The sequence below is a fragment of the Rhineura floridana genome, chromosome 2 (assembly GCF_030035675.1).
Source record: "Rhineura floridana isolate rRhiFlo1 chromosome 2, rRhiFlo1.hap2, whole genome shotgun sequence".
NCBI classification, from domain to species: domain Eukaryota; kingdom Metazoa; phylum Chordata; class Lepidosauria; order Squamata; family Rhineuridae; genus Rhineura; species Rhineura floridana.
The window spans coordinates 172780296-172802240 of NC_084481.1; the positions used below are offsets into that span (position 1 = coordinate 172780296).

General features: G+C 43.3%; 1 protein-coding gene across 1 annotated transcript; it reads left to right on the top strand.

Annotated features, from left to right (window-relative positions):
- Positions 1–1602: 1602 nt before the first annotated feature.
- Positions 1603–21102, top strand: EMC7 (ER membrane protein complex subunit 7). Its single transcript, XM_061611480.1, has 5 exons — positions 1603–2084; positions 9060–9179; positions 11081–11219; positions 18738–18818; positions 20577–21102. The coding sequence occupies exons 1-5, from the start codon at positions 1618–1620 to the stop codon at positions 20727–20729; spliced, it is 960 nt and encodes a 319-aa protein (XP_061467464.1). The 5' UTR covers positions 1603–1617; the 3' UTR covers positions 20730–21102.
- Positions 21103–21945: the final 843 nt, after the last annotated feature.

Consider the following 21945-nt stretch of genomic DNA (forward strand, 5'->3'; position numbering starts at 1 on the left):
AGTGGCCAAGTTTGCTGATGACACTAAATTGTTCAGGGTTGTTAAAACAAAAAGGGATTGCGAAGAGCTCCAAAAAGACCTCTCCAAACTGAGTGAATGGGCAGAAAAATGGCAAATGCAATTCAATATAAACAAGTGTAAAATTATGCATATTGGAGCAAAAAATCTTAATTTCACATATACGCTCATGGGGTCTGAACTGGCGGTGACCGACCAGGAGAGAGACCTCGGGGTTGTACTGGACAGCACGATGAAAATGTCGACCCAGTGTGCGGCAGCTGTGAAAAAGGCAAATTCCATGCTAGCGATAATTAGGAAAGGTATTGAAAATAAAACAGCCGATATCATAATGCCGTTGTATAAATCTATGGTGCGGCAGCATTTGGAATACTGTGTACAGTTCTGGTCGCCTCATCTCAAAAAGGATATTATAGAGTTGGAAAAGGTTCAGAAGAGGGCAACCAGAATGATCAAGGGGATGGAGCGACTCCCTTAAGAGGAAAGGTTGCAGCATTTGGGGCTTTTTAGTTTAGAGAAAAGGCGGGTCAGGGGAGACATGATAGAAGTGTATAAAATTATGCATGGCATTGAAAAAGTGGATAGAGAAAAGTTCTTCTCCCTCTCTCATAATACTAGAACTCGTGGACATTCAAAGAAGCTGAACGTTGGAAGATTCAGGACAGACAAAAGGAAGTACTTCTTTACTCAGCGCATAGTTAAACTATGGAATTTGCTCCCACAAGATGCAGTAATGGCCACCAGCTTGGATGGCTTTAGACAAATTCATGGAGGACAGGGCTATCAATGGCTACTAGCTGTGATGGCTGTGCTCTGCCACCCTAGTCAGAGGCAGCATGCTTCTGAAAACCAGTTGCCGGAAGCCTCAGGAGGGGAGAGTGTTCTTGCACTCGGGTCCCGCTTGCGGGCTTCCCCCAGGCACCTGGTTGGCCACTGTGAGAACAGGATGCTGGACTAGATGGGCCACTGGCCTGATCCAGCAGGCTCTTCTTATGTTCTTAACAAGTAAGACTCACATATTTTGTATCATCTTGTGGTACTGTGCGACTATGCTAGGCCAAGACTCCCACCTGTGTGCTTTGTGCAATCTGCCTAGTGATAGAAGAATATATCTATGCTTGTGAGAACTGTAACTTTAGACCTCACTGGACTGGCAAGAGCTGTCTGTGAGTCTCCGTTTGCAAACGTAATAAAGCTTTGGTCTGAAACCTTGAGTCTCACGTTGTTTGAGTATTGGGATCTCATCCAGCAGTATGAACCTCGGAATTGAGTGTAACAATATCAAATGCCCCTCAGGTCACAGCAAATATAACTCTAATAATATTGCTCCTCCAGACTCTCTCACATCCAGGGCATGCCTTATGCTCTACTGGCTTGCCCAGAATATTTAAATATTTCAAAAATTCTTTTAGAATACACACACACACACCGAAACAAGACCTAAATTACAAAAAGGAGAATCTAACCTCGTTCCTGCGACATTCTCACTCTTTTTTTTTTTTAAAGGAGTGGTGGTGAAAACACCGGTGCCGAATCAACCTCTCCTAAACTCCGGCATTGTTTTCTGTGGCAAGTTCTCAACTTACACAGTCTTTAAAAATGGCCTCAATAAGAAACCGGACGTTGGGAGTTTGCGATTATGAGCAGAGAAGGCCAAGGTTTCACGTCTTTGTTTATCACGTGACCTCGCGCTCCTCCGGCGCGTTGGGTTTAGGGTTCCGCTGCTTGGCGCATGCGCCGGTGAGCAAGGGCGGCCTTTTCTGTCTCATCTGTTGTCTCGCTGATTGCTCCCCTGTACCTCAAACAGCTGTTGTAATGGCGGCCTGCCTTGGCGGCCTCCTCGGGACGATGTTGCGGTTGCTACTAGCGGCGTTCTTTGCGTTCTTCTTCTCCGCCGGCTCGTGGGCTTCGGAGGTGACTGTCGGCGCCGGTAGCGGGGAGACTGTCGGCGCCAGCGAGCGGTTTAAGATCGAGGGTCGTGCGGTGGTGCCGGGAGTGAAACCCCAAGACTGGATTGCGGCGGCCCGAGTACTCGTGGACGGGGAGGAGCACGTCGGTTTCCTCAAGTGAGTAGCCCCCGGAGCGGCCCGCCGCCCTTCTGTCTTGCTCTGTTGGAGGATCCCGCATCCTGACTCGCGTACAGCCGCGGATACAGTTCCCGGTTGGCCTCCTCACTCGACGAGAGGGTTGTCAAGAGCAGAAAAAACAATCTCTCGGGCGCGGAGAACGCTTTGGCGAAGAGTGAATTGCTTGTTTACATTTGTTCCCCCCCCTTTCAAAGAGGCTCTCTCCCGGTTTATCCTCACAGCAACCTTCAGGATAATAGGGAGGCTAGGCTAAGGAAAAGTGACGGGCCCAAGGTAGATTCGGAAGTTACGCGGCTGAGTGGAAATTCGAACCCAGGTCATCCTATTCCTAGTCCGAGACTCTAATCATCACTGCATCATAGTAGTAGCTTTACAAAAATATATGTTGGAATAGCTAAAAATTCACTAAAGGCAGGTATCCTTTTGTTTTTATTTTCTCCACATTCAAAATCTTAGTTCAGAGAGAGTCATCTTTTTGAGTCTAGGCAAGACCAGGTGAACATAGCCAGAGCAGATCTTTTTGTTGGCACATTAGATGAATGCAACAAATGTTGCTCATTTATTGCATACTCCAAGCAGCTTTCCACAAGGGAGTGTTTGTCTTTAAGAATATTGTTGTTTTATCTGAACTAAAACAACAATATTAATTCACAAGTATGCCCCTTTATTTTTGCAGATTCTATTTTCCTGCTTCTTGATGTTTGCTGCATGCAGATACCCTCACCCTACAATGTGCAAACGTGGATTCCGTCTATTGTTTTCAGTAAAATATGTGTTGTGAAGCACATCCCCATCCTTAAAGTTCTGGCTAGCTTCTGCAGTAGCAGTGCCCATCTAACCCCATATGTGTCCACTCAAGCACTTTGCTCTGTGGAACAGGCACTGTTACAGGTGCCACATAATACGCATTCCACATTTGTAAGAAATTGTTCATTTAGTGTGGCAGCACCTACTCTTTGGAACTCCCTGCCTATTGACATCAGGCAGGCGCCTTCACTGTGTTCCTTTTGTCGCTTGCCATTAGCGTAGTGGCTAAGGCCCCTTCCAACTACTATTCTATGATTCTGTGAAATTCAGATGTGCAGGGTCTTTTCATGACACTCACAGGCATGCCCCCTCACAGACACACCTCTTTCTAAGATTATACAACCTGATCCTAATTTCTGGTGTTGGCTGCACCACACACACACATTCTTAGGCACATTTATTTGCATTTCACCATACCATGTATGAACCATATATACACATCATTAAAAGTTGAAACACCATCTCTTTCTCACACACACTTTCTCCACCTCCATCCTTTTTTTCTCTCATTTCCTCTTTCTCCCCTATTCATGGCTTTGAGCTGGAACAAAACCACACACACCCATTTTTTTTGTTGCTGTGTTGAGAATGACATCCTTTTATTACCTTCTCCCACAACAACAGATGTCCCTAGAAGCCAATCAACATGAAAGGGGAGTGTGTTAGCTACTTAGAAGAGTCTTATCTGTGGCTGACTCACCTCTTTTCACTCTGATTGGCTCCAATCAGCAAAAAAGGGTAAGGAATCATATTAGAACACTATTTTTCAACCTTGATGAAAAGGATCCCCCAGTGTTGTTGGACTACAACTTTCATCGTCCTTGATCATTGGCTAAACTGGCTGGAGTTGATGGGAGTTGTAATCTGACAACATCTGGGGACCCAAGGTTGAAGAATAGTGTGTTAGAAGACTCTTCTCAGCAGCTAACACACTCCAGTTTCATGCTGTTTGGCTTGTAGGACAATGGAGACCTAGGGACCCTGCTGGGACCTGGCTCCCAAAAAGGTAAGAGGTTTGAGACCCCGGGCAACTACATGCCTAGTGCTTGCTTAAAACCTTTCTCTCTAGACAAGCCTTTCTAGACTTATAGATGTTGGTCTGCTTTAATTTTTTAGTTAGTAGCTGGCCTTGCAAATCTCTCCTTTTCCGCCCCATGTTATGACGGTAACGACTGCAACCTGTGTACTTTGAGCTGTCATTTTCAGCTCCTGCTCTCTGCAGACTTAAGGGCTTTGTATCTTATGTGCTTAGAGGGAACATCATCCTGCTTTTTAAAAAGTGACCAGCCAACCCCTCCCATGTGCAGTAGAGGGGGGGAGGGAGAGGAATGACTGTCCTCTCTACAGCAAAGATGCTGTTCCTGCTCATTATGTATGAAGTGGATATTATCTTGAAGCCTTTGAACAGGGTTTGGGAAAACTAGTGCTGTGATGTGGTAAGACCCAGTTGGAAAAGACTGCCATATGAAATTGCTTCTTATAAAAACTGAATGGTTTTTAATTCAGTTCTGATTAAAGGGAAGAGGATACTTGTGAATTGTCCACTCTGTGTGAGATGAGGCTGAAATCACCATGAAAGATTTATCTAGCAGGTCTAGTATTGCACTTCTCCTGTCTCCCTTTATTTCATTTTGGGGTATAATATGGTTTTGTCTTCAAACAAAAGCCTTATGGAGTTTTTAATAGCTGAAATTGCAATGGGCAGTATCTATTTGCCATCTACGTGAGTGGGAAATAATAATTACTGTATTCTGAGGTAACATTTGATCTGTGATGTGGGTTTCCTGGAAAATTTTGAATGTGGGGGGAGAACCCTATGCAAATTATCTGCTAAGCTTGCCCAATATTTTATTTGCAGTTGGAATCAATTCATTGTTACTAATTAACAGGGCTAGGAGGGGGGGTTGAATGAGCAGAAGTGTCCCGGCACCTACCTCTCCTCATTAAGCTGCCACTATCATTGGACTGATGTTACTCCTTCAGCACTGATCTCCCCATTCCATCCACTGAATGGGCAGGCAGCCCACTGGTGGGATTCCCACCTGCAGGAACCATCAGAAAGTCCTGAAATGGCATTCTGATGGCATGGAGGAGATGAGGCTGAGCTGACTGTGTATCCCAAGTTGTCCATTATGCCAAGGCAATAGGCCTGATTTTGGGCCAGTTGGCCTGACCCACACCTGCCACCACAGCCATCTTGAGTACCAGGGCTGTGGCATCTACCACTCTGCAAAAACCTGCCAGGGGTAGGAAGGAGAGGTTAGGACTATGCCCTTATAAGATGGAAATTTTCCACCCCACATCCCTGCATTTGAGACATGGAGTTGACTATCTGCATGTGTTTTGCAAACTTGATCGTTTGAGCAAGATTTCAGATCAGGATTGCCAGCTCATCACCTGTGGGTACAGTGGTGCCCACAAAGACCTTTAGTGGCACCCCAATCAGGTAGCCCAGAATCATTTCTTTAAAAAGTAAATCTCTAGCCCTTCTAGAAATAAGGTTATGGAGCAAAATGTGTGGTACCCTTCTAAGCGATTTCTGTGACATGAGCCAACCTGGGTGCTCTTGCCTGTCAGTGTTGTTAGTCAATGAGTGAAGTCAGAGCTGTGACTGATAAGACTGAGTGAAATCTGAGTTTGCCCTTTTCCCCCTGGTAACCTTTCCTGTCTGGGTTTACCTGAGATCAGGTAGTGCCTAGAAATTATTATCTGCTAATACTACTAAACAATAAGTGTGGGTGAATGTTCAAGAATCCCCCTCCCAAAAGGCAAATGTGAAAACTTTGCAAAGAGGCTTAGGTATGTTTACTGCTTTACAGGAGTTAAAGACCAGGGACTCATTCAGAATTTGCTGTATTAACTTACAGTACAATGGTATACATGTCTACTCAGAAGTAAGTCTCTTTGTGTTTGATAGAGCTTACTTCCAGGTAAGTGGGTACAGGATGGCAGCCTAGGCTTTGGTTTAGGGTTGGCTTTGGAGAAAAACAGGGTTCTTGTGACTTTAACAGCTGTAGAGCATTTTCTTATATGGAAATATAATTATGGGGAAAGCTTCACGATGACTACTCTCTAATTATGCCATACCCCCATGGCAATTGCTTTGTTACTGGTACACCCAGCACTCTCTCAAAATTTGAAATGTATCCTCTGGCCCAAAAAGGTTGGTGACTCTTGTCTTAGGTTCTTCTTGGATCCTTCTCAAAAATTTATCCTTTGAGAAGCTATTGAGTAACTATTTCCACCAAGGTACTGGGTAGCTGCCTCCAACAAAACTGTCTTTTTCCTAGATATCTGCACATACGATTGTTTTTAAAAATCGTTCTATAAGTAGATGTGCTGTCCAGTGATTTGGGGTGGAAAATTTTCACTACTGTATTTTTCTGTGGAACATTTTTCACATTTAGAAATGGTTCATAATTTTTAATTAGTAACATGAAAACACAATCCAAATTCATTTGGGCAACTAGAATGGATGCAATATTAGTCAAATCTAAAATCAAACTTGTAATTAACTTTTTTCAGGTGACTATCCCTAGCAAATTCCAGAGGATTATCTGTATTAGTCTATTGCCACAAAAAAAAAGTTTTGTGATGTGCACATATATATACAGTAATATCTCAGTGAACAAAGTAAATGCATTCCTGGACATTACTACTTTTAACAGAAACTTTGATACCAGAGGTAGGAATAACATGGAAATAATAGGGTTCGGTTCTTACACCCGCTCACAGATGATGTGTGCCGTTTCAACAGGGGCTTTAAAGGGTGCCTTCCCCTCCCTCTGAATTGTATTGGATCCTTCCCTCCCCAGCCCTGGGAGAAAGCAAGAGATCTCTTTAATGCAAAGCAAATGCACAGTCTGGACAGTTTCATCCTAGCAAAACAAAGGCACAGGCTTGAAAGTTTATCCATAGCAAAGCAAAGACCACAGGCTGGTTGGTTTTACCTTGAAGCAAATGCACAGGGTTGAAAGCTTGCCCATAGCAAAGCAAAGACACAGGCTTGTCTGTTTCACCTTTAAAAAAGCCTTCCTTGAAAGGAGCTTCATTCCTTAACTGCGGTATTACTGTATACACAGCTCTTCAACATGCTAAAATTAGTATCTTAACAGTTTTAGCACCATTTTTTGGTAGGCTGCAATCCTACATACACTTACTAGGGAGTTAGTTCTATTGAGCTCAACAGGACTTCAGAGTAAACATGCATGAGATTGTGCTTTTAAAATCTAAATAATGGGGGGAAATTTACAAAAAAATAATAATTTCCAGGTAAAGCTTTGAATATATCATTTAAACCACATTGTTTTGTTTGCTAAATGTAAGTCAGGAGCGAGGAACATTTTTGACTCTATGGGCTAGATCCTTATCAGGGATCTGCCTCATGACATCCTGTGGTTGGCAGGCAGGTGGGGGCACCCCTGCGTCAAACTGTTTCACTTCCCTTAAGTCTCTGCAGTAAGGGAGTTAAAGGGGGGGAGAGACTTACAGAAGCCTCTTCCAAGTATCCTCTGCCCCCTTTCTCATTCACAGAGAATTAAAAGGAAACATGGGAAGACTTAGCGAACGCTTTTGCAAGTCTCTGTCAGGGTGCAGGGTTGGGGTCCTGAGGATTCAGAAGAAGAGGAGGAAAGGAAGGGGGCCATTTCGCCAGAGTGGAGTGAAGGAGAAGAAGAAGAGGAAATTCCAGAGATAGAGTTGCCTAGCAACGGAGACCTTGAAAGCTTCACAGTCTCAGAGCCTTCCCTTGAAGTTCTCACGCCTCCTCTTCTCCGAAGTTCAGAACAGGTGGGGGAAGAGGGAGGGCCTCCTAAGTCAGAGACAAGCAAAGAGAAACCGCAAGACAGTTTAAAACCTGACCCCCCTCTTTCCCCCATACTGGAGTCGGAGACTTCAGAAGGGGAGGGGCCCATGCTTCCCCCGTCGCCGCGTACTTGAAGACAGTTGAAAAGACAAGAAAGGAGGGGGGGAAGAAGAGTGGTGACTGAGGGCACGTTGAGGCGGAGTGAAAGACTTCGCGCCCGTTTGCCTCCTTCTTAAGAGACAGGCGGGATAGCAGTCCCTTGCTCTGTCAACTCTCTTTCTACGTCGCAGGATCTGTAACTCTGTGTTGCTTCATGAGAAGGCGCAGTCTCTGTTTGGATATTACCTTAATAAAAACTGAATTGCTTTCAACCACCAGTCTGGTTCCTGAGTCCCATCCTGGGCCTGACAGTCTCCCTCCTCGCCCTTTAACTCCCTGATTGCAGAGAGTTTAGGCAGCCCCCATGCTCCTGTTTGTGAAAATGAGAGGGCAGGAGCTGTCTTAAAGCCTTTGCAAAAGCCTTGTGCTGCTTCAAAGGGCACTTTTTCACAGGGCTTTAATCTCTGCTCAGTTGATGAGCAAGGATTAAATCCTGCTGCCTTAGCTGTGTGATCTTGTTCAATGCTGGTTTACTGTGAATGTGCCTGTCTGGACTCTTTATTCTTCCTCATGAGCACATGGAAGAAACAAGGCGTGATCCCTGGCTTAGCATTAAAGTCTAAATCAGGGATCACAATTTGTTCAAACCATGAATGGTAAACCAAAAACAAACCTTGGGTTATCATGGTTTGTTGCTCTAATGATCCCTGGTTTGGATGTAACACTAAAGCAGAGGTTGTGGTTTGTTTCTCCCCAGTGCTAGTGGGGAGGAGTGAAACGGGTTCAATTGGTTCATGCATAGTAAGCCATAGTCTGTCTTATCCTGACTAAATTTGCACGTCACAGTCTCAGTAATGCTTCCAATAGCCCTGAAATAGATAAGTGTTATCTTCCTCATATTACAGATCAGGGTTCTTTGAGGCTTGCCTAAGTCCACTCAGCGATTCATGACTGTAGCTGAGATTTTAAATGAAAATGTCCATCTCCCATTCCTACACCAGCTCACTGACATTGTAAGTTAGTGGGACAGAACATTGTGTTATGAATTGTTGGGTAGGTGTTATAATCTTACTCTTGATAGATGGACACTAATGTTCTAACAATAGGATGATGCACTACATAGCCCTTTGGTCTGACACAGCAGGGCTTTTCCTGGGTTTTGACATGTAAAACTTCCATGGTATATTTTTAATTATTGTAATTCTTCTGTGGTATTATATCTATGGTAATTCATATTTTATCAGGACAGATGGAAGCTTTGTGGTTCATGATGTTCCTTCGGGATCATATGTAGTTGAAGTTATATCTCCAGCTTATAAATTTGAACCAGTGAGAGTGGACATCACTTCAAAAGGGAAAATGAGGTGAGCAGCTGTAACTTTTCATATGAAATACTGAACCAAATTAATTTGGTTAATGCAAGATATGGTGGCAAGAAAATGGAGCTGACTGTTCTGTCAGTAAGTCATTAAACCTCTGTAATTGTCTGAACTCTGACCTGTTGACTTAGCCATGGTTTGTTAAACTTTAGCTTTATGAACCTTGGTTTATTTTAATTATGGCTTGGTGTTACGTAGAAATCTAGAATATTTGTTTGGCCACCCCACCTGAGATGGTCACCAAGCTACAAAGGCACAAGGTAAGAACAGCTGAAAAGCAAACCAGGCTTTGGAGAAACAAGTCAACTTGTGCTTAATGTGATTTGTTAAACTGTGACTTAGGGTTAGGTGAGAACCAAGGGTTGTATTCTACATAGTGCTAAGGAGATTGTTTCATCAGTGCAAGCATTTCTGCTTGCCTGATGGAATGATTATGCCCCTCCTCCCCTTGTGTGCTGTTCTGGGGGTTCTCCCAACCCTCCAGAGCAGATTTGGGGAAGGCATGGGGGGAGGAAAGAGGGGAGAAATCCTGTTGCACTAGGAGGAATCTTTGCACTGGCTTGTGCTAGGGCAACGAATTTGCTGAATATGGCCCCAAACCACTACATTAATATATCTGAAAACAAATCTACTGCCAGCCATGGTGTGAAATATAATGAAAAGTTTACTTTTGGAGATACAGGTACTGTATCAGAAGGGATTGGATCCAGACATTTGTTTCGGTATACAGAAAGGAGCAAGATGCAGTGAAGGATTCTGCCAGAAAAAGGAAGTGGCAATTTTCATGTTTTCCCCTTTCTCCCTACAGTCCTCAGTGCCCCCATCCAAACTCCTGGATGGTCCCCCAACCCTCCAGAGAGGTGTTCCAGTAGGGCTATAGGAGGAAGGGGGAGTTGGCTAAACCAACCTCCCTTTTTTTCTTCAACAGAGTGTTCCATCCACAGGTAATATGGATTCAAGCTGCAATATCTGGCAAGATGTTCTTCAAGTAAAGATGAGCAAAGCTATATTGCCATATGTTTTGCCAGGTATTCATAGATGTATTGAAAAGAAAGCTCTAGACTCATCTCTTCATCTCTGTTCAAATAGTTTCACCGAAAGCCAACTGGTGAAGCTTAACTCAATTTCTATTTGGTGCTTTTGGCTTATAGAATGATTTTTAACCAGCAATGTAACGTTTTTCTTGCTGACAGTATCTGGGCAGTGCATGTTGTGGCTCACAAAATATTTCTGAGTCTGTAATTTTTCACATGAAGTGATAGGTGTTTATATTGGATCAGTGCTAGTTTGATACATCTGTGATGAGATCTATCAAACTCAAATTTGTCTGATAGTGGATTTTGCAAAATCGCTGATTTAGTATATTACAAAAAAAGTTTGCATGCTACTATTGTCTTTTGGGGAGCATATGATACAGTTACTATCTCCAAGAGGGAAATGCAGAATAAACCATTTTCAGGCTTCTCTTGGGAAAATAAAGTTTCACCAAATAAGCCAGTGGGGGGGGGGATATAGATGCTAGAGATGTGAATGCCTGGAAAAAAATACAAAATTTTAGGGGGGAAATGGTTGGTGGTTCTTCTTTCCCCCATTTGTTTTTTAATTTTTCAGGGGGAAAAAAGAAAGCCCCATGTTCCCCCCAGGCATTCACATCTCTAATAGATTTGTATCTAATACAGAATCTCTGGAATGAGCAGGTGATCAGGCCAACAATTCTACCCACAGTTATGGTCCTTAAATCCCATTGCAGTCAAATTATAAGCTGCTTAACTGTTCACAGGATTGTCATTTAAGTACAAATGCATCGATAGATGAAAATATCAAACCAGAATAATGTGTAGAGCTTTAAAATTGTAAAGAAAAATGGTTTAAAATGTCTTCTTCAGAGCAAGATTTGTGAATTACATCAAAACATCAGAAGTTGTCAGGCTGCCATACCCACTCCAAATGAAATCTTCTGGACCGCCTTCTTACTTCATAAAGAGAGAGTCTTGGGGATGGACAGACTTCTTAATGAACCCCATGGTATGTAAGGAAGCAGGCATGCATGAGTAGCCTCCTTGCCACTGATTACCTATTTATTTTCTACATTTCTAAAGCTATTTAAGGATCCTGTTTGTAAAAGTTAAGGGTAAACATTAAATGGATCATATGCTAATACATCATTTCTCATGAAAGGTAATACAAAAGGTAAGATTATCATTAAAGTCTTGTTTTCAGGCAAGTATCTCTGGGATGTAGAAGAGTCATCCCTGGAGGGAGAGAGTTTACATCATCTTAACAGGTACTTCTTGTAGAACAATCTGCTGGGAAAAACCAGAATAATTATGAAGACTGAAAATGGCATCCTTTCTGACAGTTAGTTTCTTATGCATTTTCAAAAAGAACAGACATTTAAGCCTTATGGTGTATAATGGCTTTGAAGTAAACTACAAATATATATTGTAGTAATCTTAGATGCATGTTGCTTCACACGTCTCTGCGATCCACTTGGCATTTGAGTTGGAGGTGGGAGGGAGAGGGTATGGCAGGGGAACTTAGCAATGTTAAGGGCTTTTTTTAGGCTGAACATAAAATTAGAGGCTTGTTTGGGACTTGTGTACCAGTACAACCATGGGTACCCAAATGTATGTATGTGGCAGGACACGCTAAATTGATGGCTTGAGTTAGCCCAAAATAGATGCTTAATTATGCAATGCATTTAAAAAAAAAACACCTGTGATACTTGGATATAGATCTGGTCTCTCGTATATCATTAATGAGTTGGATAACTAGTTGGGATTGCCCAGTGTTTAAACCACCACTTCTCGAATTAAATTATGCCTTCCTTGACTGGTAAAAGCCTGCTAGAAGAAGTTGATCTTCTGCTGCAGCATTAATAACGGAGGGTGGATTTTGATTGCCTCAAGACTATGGTCATTAAGCCCCAATTTATTTATTATTTATTTATACCCCACCCTTCCTTCCAGCAGGAGCCCAGGGTGGCAAACAGAAACACTAAAAACACTTTAAAACATCATTAAAAGACCTTAAAATACATTAAAACAAAACAACATCGAAAACATTTTTTAAAAAAGGGTTAAAATATTAAAAGACATATTTAAAGCAATTCTAACACAGACGCGGACTGGGATAGGTCTCAACTTAAAAGGCTTGTTGGAAGAGGAAAGTCTTCAAAAGGCGCCGAAAAGATAGCAGAGATGGCGCCTGCCTAATATTTAAGGGGAGGGAATTCCACAGGGTAGGTGCCGCCACACTAAAGGTCCATTTCCTATATTGTACAGATTGAACCTCCTGATAAGATGGTATCTGCAGGAGGCCCTCACCTGCAGAGCGCAGCGATCGGTTGGGTATATAAGGGGTAAGACGGTCTTTCAGGTATCCTGGTACCGAGCTGTATAGGGCTTTGTACACTAAAACTAGAACCTTGAACTTGGCCTGGTAGCAAATGGGCAGCCAGTGCAGTTCTTTCAGCAGCGGGGTGACATGTTGGCGATACCCTGCCCCAGTGAGCAGTCTCACCGCTGCATTTTGCACTAACTGCAGTTTCTGGAACAACCTCAAGGGCAGCCCCACATAGAGCGCATTACAGTAATCCAACCTAGAGGTTACCAGTGCGTGGTCAACAGTGGTCCGGCTATCCCGGTCCAGAAACCGCCACAGCTGACTTATCAGCTGAAGCTGGCAAAAGGCACTCCAAGCCACAGAGGTCACCTGGGCTTCTAGCGACAAAGATGGATCCAGGAGCACCCCCAGACTACGGACCTGCTCTTTCAGAGGGAGCACAGCCCCATCCAAAGCAGGCAACTGACCAATTATCCGAACTCGGGAACTACCAACCCACAGTGCCTCCATCTTGCTAGGATTCAGACTCAGTTTATTGGCCCTCATCCAGCCCACCACCGAGTCCAAGCACCAGCCCAGGGCTTGCACGGCCTCTCCTGATTCAGATGTTACGGAGAAATAGAGCTGGGTATAGTCAGCATACTGCTGACACCTCACCTCAAATCTCCTGATGATTAAACAGCATGGAGGACAAGATGGTACCCTGCGGCACCCCACAGCACAACTGCCAGGGGGCCAAAAGACAGTCACCCAATGCTGTTCTCTGAGAGGGACCTTGGAGATAGGATCTGAACCACTGTAAAACAGTTCCTCCAATACCCATTTCACCAAGTCAGCCCAGAAGGATAACATGGTCAATGGTATCAAAAGCCACTGTGAGATCAAGTAAGAATAACAGGGTCGCACTCCCCCTGTCCTTCTCCACGAGCTAGAGGGAGCCCCAGCTGACAAAGCGTCAAGGCGAGTTAAGCAGCAGAGCGAATTCGGCAGCAGGGCGAGGCGGCCAGGGCCCCCCACTCTGCCCGTCTGTTCCCTGACCTCAACTAAACCAAAACATAAACCAAAACTAAACTTAAACAAAACTATGCAGGTAAGAAGCCAGCAGGGGTGTGGGGGCTTTCCAGTGTTTTGCACCGCCTGCAGCATGTATGACTATCTGCCTGTTGGACAGAAGTCGTGGGTGTGCTCTCGGTGCAATGAGCTCCTGGCTCTCCGGGAACGACTTCATTTCCTTGAGGCCAAGGTGGCGGACCTGGAAAAGCTGAGAGAGGCAGAGAGGTGTGTGGAGGAGGCCTTCAGGGATGTTATAGCTGTGTCCCACTCCAACGATGATAGCTCTCCTGCTGTCATGGGCAACGATGGTCTCGGGGAAGGAGAGCATCCAGCTGAGGAAGAGGGAAACGATCCCTTAGAAGGGACCCATTCCTTGGGGGATGAGCAGCTATCCTCTCGTGCCGAGGATATATCTCCAGGGGGTGGAGGGATCCTTGTAGTGGGTGATTCGATCATTAGGAACATAGACAGTGGGGTGTGTGATGGGCGTGTAGACCCCAAGGTGTTTTTCCTGCCTGGTGCGAAGGTTGCGGATATCGCCCGTCGTTTAGATAGTTTGGTAGACAGTGCTGGGGAGGAGTCAGTGGTCGTGGTGCACGTTGGCACCAACGACATGGAGAAATGCAGCCGTGAGGTCCTGGAAGCAAAATTTAGGTTGCTAGGTAGGATGCTGAAAGCCAGGACCTCCAAGGTGGCTTTCTCTGAAATGCTACCGGTTCCACGCGCAGGACCAGCCAGACAGGCCCAGCTTCGCAGTCTCAATGCGTGGATGAGACAATGGTGTCAGGTGGAAGGGTTTGGATTTGTTAGGCACTGGGGATCATTTTGGGACAAGCCGGGCCTGTACAAAAGGGACGGGCTCCACTTGAACCAGAATGGAACCAGACTGCTGGCACTTAAAATTAAAAAGGTGGCAGAGCAGCTTTTAAACTGACTGAGGGGGGAAACCCGACAGGAGCTGAGAAAGGTCCGGTTCGGAATAAACCTCCCCCCTGGGATAAAAACCAAAGAAATGATGAAATTTTAAAAGGGGTAGGCCTAGAAGTAGGCATTGTGAGAGCAGGGGCACAGGATATAAATTCAGAAGAGCAAAATTACCACAGGTCTAACCACAAGTGCCAAAGACACTTGAAGAGAGACACTGCTTACAAGTGCCTGTACGCTAATGCTAGGAGCCTCTGAACCAAGATGGGAGAACTGGAGTGCTTGGTCTTAGAGGAGAGCATTGATATAGTGAGTATAACGGAGACCTGGTGGAATGGAGAAAACCAGTGGGATACGGTTATCCCTGGATATAAACTATATCGGAAGGACAGGGAAGGACGTATTGGTGGCGGAGTCGCTCTATACGTGAAAGAAGGCATTGAATCCAGCAAGCTGGAAACCCCAAAAGAGGCAGACTCCTCCACAGAATCATTGTGGGTGGTGATACCATGCCCCAGGAGGGACTTAATACTGGGAACGATCTATCGTCCCCCTGATCAAAATGCTCAGGGAGACCTTGAGATGAGATATGAAATTGAGGAAGCATCCAAACTAGGAAATGTGGTAGTAATGGGTGACTTCAACTACCCGGACATAGACTGGCTGCATATGTGTTCCAGTCATGACAAAGAAGCAAAGTTTCTAGATATTCTAAATGACTATTCCCTAGACCAGTTGGTCATGGAACTGACCAGAGGGACGGCAACCCTGGACTTAATCCTCAGTGGGGACCGGGACCTGGTACAAGATGTAAGTGTTGTTGAACCGATTGGGAGCAGTGACCACAGTGCTATTAAATTAAACATACATGTAACTGGCCAATTGCCAAGAAAATCCAACACGGTCACATTTGACTTCAAAAGAGGAAACTTCACAAAAATGAGGGGATTGGTAAAAAGAAAGCTGAAAAACAAAGTCCAGAGGGTCACATCACTCGAAAATGCTTGGAAGTTGTTTAAAAACACTATATTAGAAGCTCAACTGGAGTGCATACCACAGATCAGAAAAGGTACCGCCAGGGCCAAGAAGATGCCAGCATGGTTAACGAGCAAAGTCAAGGAAGCTCTTAGAGGCAAAAAGTCTTCCTTCAAAAAATGGAAGTCTTGTCCAAATGAAGAAAATAAAAAAGAACACAAACTCTGGCAAAAGAAATGCAAGAAGACAATAAGGGATGCTAAAAAAGAATTTGAGGAGCACATTGCTAAGAACATAAAAACCAACAACAAAAAATTCTATAAATACATTCAAAGCAGGAGACCATCTAGGGAGACAATTGGACCCTTGGATGATAAGGGAGTCAAAGGTGTACTAAAGAACGATAAGGAGATTGCAGAAAAGCTAAATGAATTCTTTGCATCTGTCTTCACAGTGGAAGATATAGGGCAGATCCCTGAACCTGAACTAACATTTGCAGGAAGGGATTCTGAGGAACTGAGACAAAGAGTGGTAACGAGAGAGGAAGTTCTAAGCTTAATGGACAATATAAAAACTGACAAATCACCGGGCCCGGATGGCATCCACCCGAGAGTTCTCAAAGAACTCAAATGTGAAATTGCTGATCTGCTAACTAAAATATGTAACTTGTCCCTTGGGTCCTCCTCCGTGCCTGAGGACTGGAAAGTGGCAAATGTAACGCCAATCTTCAAAAAGAGATCCAGAGGGGATCCCGGAAATTACAGGCCAGTTAGCTTAACTTCTGTCCCTGGAAAACTGGTAGAAAGTATTATTAAAGTTAGATTAACTAAACACATAGAAGAACAAGCCTTGCTGAAGCAGAGCCAGCATGGCTTCTGCAAGGGAAAGTCCTGTCTCAGTAACCTATTAGAATTCTTTGAGAGTGTCAACAAGCATATAGATAGAGGTGATCCAGTGGACATAGTGTACTTAGACTTTCAAAAAGCGTTTGACAAGGTACCTCACCAAAGGCTTCTGAGGAAGCTTAGCAGTCATGGAATAAGAGGAGAGGTCCTCTTGTGGATAAGAAATTGGTTAAGAAGCAGAAAGCAGAGAGTAGGAATCAACGGACAGTTCTCCCAATGGAGGGCTGTAGAAAGTGGAGTCCCTCAAGGATCGGTATTGGGACCTGTACTTTTCAACTTGTTCATTAATGACCTAGAATTAGGAGTGAGCAGTGAAGTGGCCAAGTTTGCTGATGACACTAAATTGTTCAGGGTTGTTAAAACAAAAAGGGATTGCAAAGAGCTCCAAAAAGACCTCTCCAAACTGAGTGAATGGGCGGGAAAATGGCAAATGCAATTCAATATAAACAAGTGTAAAATTATGCATATTGGAGCAAAAAATCTGAATTTCACATATATGCTCATGGGGTCTGAACTGGCGGTGACCGACCAGGAGAGAGACCTCGGGGTTGTAGTGGACAGCATGATGAAAATGTCGACCCAGTGTGCGGCAGCTGTGAAAAAGGCAAATTCCATGCTAGCGATAATTAGGAAAGGTATTGAAAATAAAACAGCCGATATCATAATGCCGTTGTATAAATCTATGGTTCGGCTGCATTTGGAATACTGTGTACAGTTCTGGTCGCCTCATCTCAAAAAGGATATTCTAGAGTTGGAAAAGGTTCAGAAGAGGGCAACCAGAATGATCAAGGGGATGGAGCGACTCCCTTAAGAGGAAAGGTTGCAGCATTTGGGGCTTTTTAGTTTAGAGAAAAGGCGGGTCAGAGGAGACATGATAGAAGTGTATAAAATTATGCATGGCATTGAGAAAGTGGATAGAGAAAAGTTCTTCTCCCTCTCTCATAATACTAGAACTCGTGGACATTCAAAGAAGCTGAATGTTGGAAGATTCAGGACAGACAAAAGGAAGTACTTCTTTACTCAGCGCATAGTTAAACTATGGAATTTGCTCCCACAAGATGCAGTAATGGCCACCAGCTTGGATGGCTTTAAAAGAAGATTAGACAAATTCATGGAGGACAGGGCTATCAATGGCTACTAGCCATGATGGCTGTGCTGTGCCACCCTAGTCAGAGGCAGCATGCTTCTGAAAACCAGTTGCTGGAAGCCTCAGGAGGGGAGAGTGTTCTTGCACTCGGGTCCTGCTTGCGGGCTTCCCCCAGGCACCTGGTTGGCCACTGTGAGAACAGGATGCTGGACTAGATGGGCCACTGGCCTGATACAGCAGGCTCTTCTTATGTTCTTACGTTCTCCCGATAAACGTCATCCATCAGGGCAACCAAGGCCGCTTCAGTCCCATAACCAGGCCTGAACCCAGACTGGAATGGGTCAAGATAATCTGTTTCATCCAAGAGTACTTGCAATTGCTGCGCCACAACCCTCTCAATCACCTTCCCTAAAAAGGGGGTATTTGCAGCCGGTCGGTAGTTGTCATAAACCAATGGGTCCAGGGTGGGCTTTCTCAGGAGTGGTCGGATCACCGCCTCCTTCAAGGCTCCCGGAACCACTCCCTCCCGCAGTGATGCTTTGACCACACCCTGGATCCACTCAGTCAAACCCCCTCAGCAAGCTTCATAAGCCAAGAAGGGCAAGGGTTGAGAGGACACGTTGCTGGCTGCATCATCACAAGCACCTTGTCCTCGTCATCAGGCCGCATCAATTGAAACCGTTCCCAAGAAGTTCCCAAGAAGAATTTGAAATGCTTTCATAATATTTGTCATACTTAGTGAGATTTCTGAATATTGGGATTGCTGTGCAGCTTCAGGGACACCTAACTGCCACTGGAGTTGTTGATTTCACCTGGATATGTCAGTGAGATTGGTCCCATTTGTGTATCCTGGTAAACCATGGTTAATAATTTACCATACTAAAGGGATTCTTTCCACTTTCCCCACTCATATGTGGGGGAAACAAACCACAGTTCCAGGTTTGGATGTAACACTAAGCTAGGGGCCATAGTTTCTTTTCACTTAGTGCTAGCAGGGTGGAGTAAAACAGATCCCACATGCATGACATGCAAACTGAGCCATTAGTTGACATTCAAGGGGGGGGGAAACCTTTATCCTACAGATTCTTTTGGCAGCTTTCGCTCACAGTAGTTATGAAGATGATCGAAACTGGTGGGCATCCATAGCTTTTTAATGGTTCTGCTTGTACTGTGCATGATACAACATGGTAGTACTAGACCGATTGTAGAATTCCACAACAATTAACAATGGCTTTTGAATTTCTACTGTTTAAGGTTATGATGATGATCCTTCCACTGCTGATCTTTGTATTACTGCCTAAAGTTGTAAACACAAGTGATCCTGATATGAGGCGGGTAAGTAAGCTTTGCACAAGTTAATATTGCAAATACTGTATCTGAATAAACCAAACCAAATATAACAGTCCAGAAAGTGTCTGGGAAATAGTAATGGTTTTTCAGTTATGACTAATCTGCCTTTTTAGAGGTGCTCCCCTGGCTGTGGAATGCTCTCTCCAGGGAGGCATGCCTGGTGCATTCTCTCTCTCTTTAGGTTCCAGCAAAAACCTTCCTTTTCACTCAGGCCTTTGGTATTTTAAGCAGCTGCTTAAAAGATTCCTTGCTGCTGATACTATAAATTAGCATGCTTCCTATGAGTTATAGGCGTGCTGGTGAGAAATGTTACTCCAGCAGAGCCACCGGGCAGAAAAATTAGTATGTCTTTGTGCTGAATGGTGAGCATGTACATTTTTCTACCATTATTTAATTTCTTGGGCTGCTCTGATTTCTTGATCTGCCATACCATGCTATGAACACTGAGTCATTACTGTGTCATGAAAGTATTGACACTTATCTCGAGTCATAAAAAGAAGCTACCAATCTCTTCCTACTTTATATTGTCCTTTCCTTCTCTTACCTATCGCAGTTAAAACACAAATTCACATTCTAGTCACATTCTTCTGTGACAAATCCATTATGACAGGAAGTTTTAAAGTACGATATTTATTAAATTATCCTAATTTATTGTCCTTTCACCATGCGTAATGCTGAATAGCGGAAGGCTAGAACAAAATGGAGATTCAAGGTGTTTACTAAATCTTCTTTGTTTAGCAGTGTTTACTGTCTGTCTTTGGCTGCTGCTTTTGGGGGTTCAGTTGGTATTGATTTCCTTTCCTTCTGAATGACCACTGTCTTCAGTAGTTCTTTACAGGTGTAACATTATTTTCAAGTTACAGATATAACATTCTAGATCTGTAGATGTTTTATACTTCTGTTTGAACTCGGGCTGCCCTCCCCTGCACACTTATTTGAAAATAAGCCCCAATGAAAAAAGTGGGACAGCTGAGAACTTGCAAAAGTTTGCACCGTAAATGTTTCATTAATATAAGCGATAGAGGCAGATCAGTTGCCTGGGAAATAAATGAACTGGACTATATCCATTTGCTGATGTGAACTAACATGTGAACTGCTCTCTTCAGCAAGCAATTGATTACCTAGTGGAAAACTCTAGTTGACAGAATCATGGTGACATCCTCTGTGGAAGAGTTGGATAGGCTGGAATGGATGTAAAAAAAATCCTACCACAGAACAGCTTTTCCATACAAAAAACACATACAACCCAGATCTTTGAAGACATTTACCAGATACTTTTATACAAGGCATTTGTTGGAAGGAAACAATATTGCAAATAATAATAATACATTATTGACAAGCATTCTGATGCTAGTTCAATTTGTGTTACACGTTTTAAGAACTTATGTGTTAAGCTTTTTAGTAGAAGTTTTTTTGAAATTAAACGAGATTTAGCAATAAATTATCTTCAAAAATTTTAAGATGGCAAGCCTTTGCCCTGTAACACTACTTTAGACATGGTTATCTCTGCTTCTTGCTTTTAGAACTTTGTTTTCATCTTTATATATAACATAACAGTTTTATTTTTAAGTTGTAGTTTAGGCTTTGGCTGTATTAAGGGCCTGTAGTGGGGGGCATATGGGTAGAGAGCAACTGCAAAATGACATAAATACTGACAGAACAATTAACCAGCTGGATGTATCTTTATGTATGATCTAGAAATGGTTTTCACTTACACATTCTTCTCTTTTTGCATGTGTTTAGGAAATGGAACAATCAATGAATATGCTGAATTCTAACCACGAGCTGCCTGATGTGTCAGAGTTCATGACAAGACTTTTCTCTTCAAAATCTTCCAGCAAGTCCAGTAGTGGTAGCAGTAAAACAGGGAAAAGTGGGGCAGGAAAAAGGAGGTAGTTCTTTGTTTCCCTGGAGCCAGAATTTGCACAGCTTTATTAGGTGGTATCCTCTGTCTGTTCTGTGGAAGAACAAAAAGCCACTACTGTAACCTAAATCCAATGTGAAATTGGATATGATACAACTGTTGTGTGTGCAGTAGCTTTTTAACCTATTTAAATATTTTGTTCTTTGAACATGGGGACATTACTTCAGTTCTGTATCTCTGTAAGGTAAAGTCTGATGGTGAGTTAACTCCTTTGTAGAGAATGACATTAAAGAATTTAAATTATGTGCAATATATTGATGATTCTTAAAACATCACTGTAAAGCATTTGATTTCAAGAAACCAAGTGGACTTTAACTCCATAGTCTATAAATGCACAATATTTTCCTTGGTGTTCATTATTTGTGCTTACTGAGAAAGAATCTCTTGATTTATTTATTTTTATTTGAAGAATTTTTACCCTGCTCTTTAGGTGAAAAAGGCTCCCAGACCTGCTTAAAAATAACAGGATTACAATCTAAAAGACACTACAACACAGGGAGGAGGAAAAATGCCAATTCAGGTAGTACTTCATAATTACAAAGTTCTTACAATGACAAGCTAGAATGGAAGCAATTCAGGAAGAGGAGGCGCTGAAAGCTTCTGATCTCAGCAGAGTCAATAGAATGGGTCTCCTTCCCTTTTCCTTTGATAACAGTTTCTATATTCTCGTGGTGGTTTTTGTGAATTATTTGGGGTTTTCCTTTTTATTATGGAAGCTTTCTTTAGGGAAAGCTATATTTCACTGGTAAGAGTGCTCTCAAGTTCCAGTGTAGCCCCTAGCCTCTTAGAAACAACATGATCTGTTTGCTACCTTTTGTCACCAGTATGTCTTAATAGAAGCTTTGTAAATGTAAGATAAACACTGGTTTATCGAAAAATATTTTGGAGAAAAAGATTATCTGCCCCTCCTGTGCTTGAGACAGTATCCATTGCTTTTTCAACTTAAAATTGTGCTAATAACAGCAGGAGCAAACACAATAAGACACCCACTACCAATGCCTTAGCAACTATGCATCCCAAACAATAGTAGCAATATTAAGAATGCAGGGCTGATTCTTCCATATTGTAACCAAGAAGGCTGGCAGGCAAAAGCAACAGAAACCCTAATCTTGCCTGTTTTTATAGGCTAGAGCAGGGATGAGGACCCTGTGGCCCTCCAGTTGGTGTTGGACTACAACTCACATCACC

Bases quoted from the DNA above. Each gene is read 5' to 3' on its own strand.
- EMC7 (XM_061611480.1), top strand. From the start codon at position 1,618: ATGGCCTCAATAAGAAACCGGACGTTGGGAGTTTGCGATTATGAGCAG. The intron at 9,180-11,080 runs GTGAGCAGCTGT...TGTCTTCTTCAG, and splicing joins ACTTCAAAAGGGAAAATGAG to AGCAAGATTTGTGAATTACA. The intron at 18,819-20,576 runs GTAAGTAAGCTT...GCATGTGTTTAG, and splicing joins GTGATCCTGATATGAGGCGG to GAAATGGAACAATCAATGAA.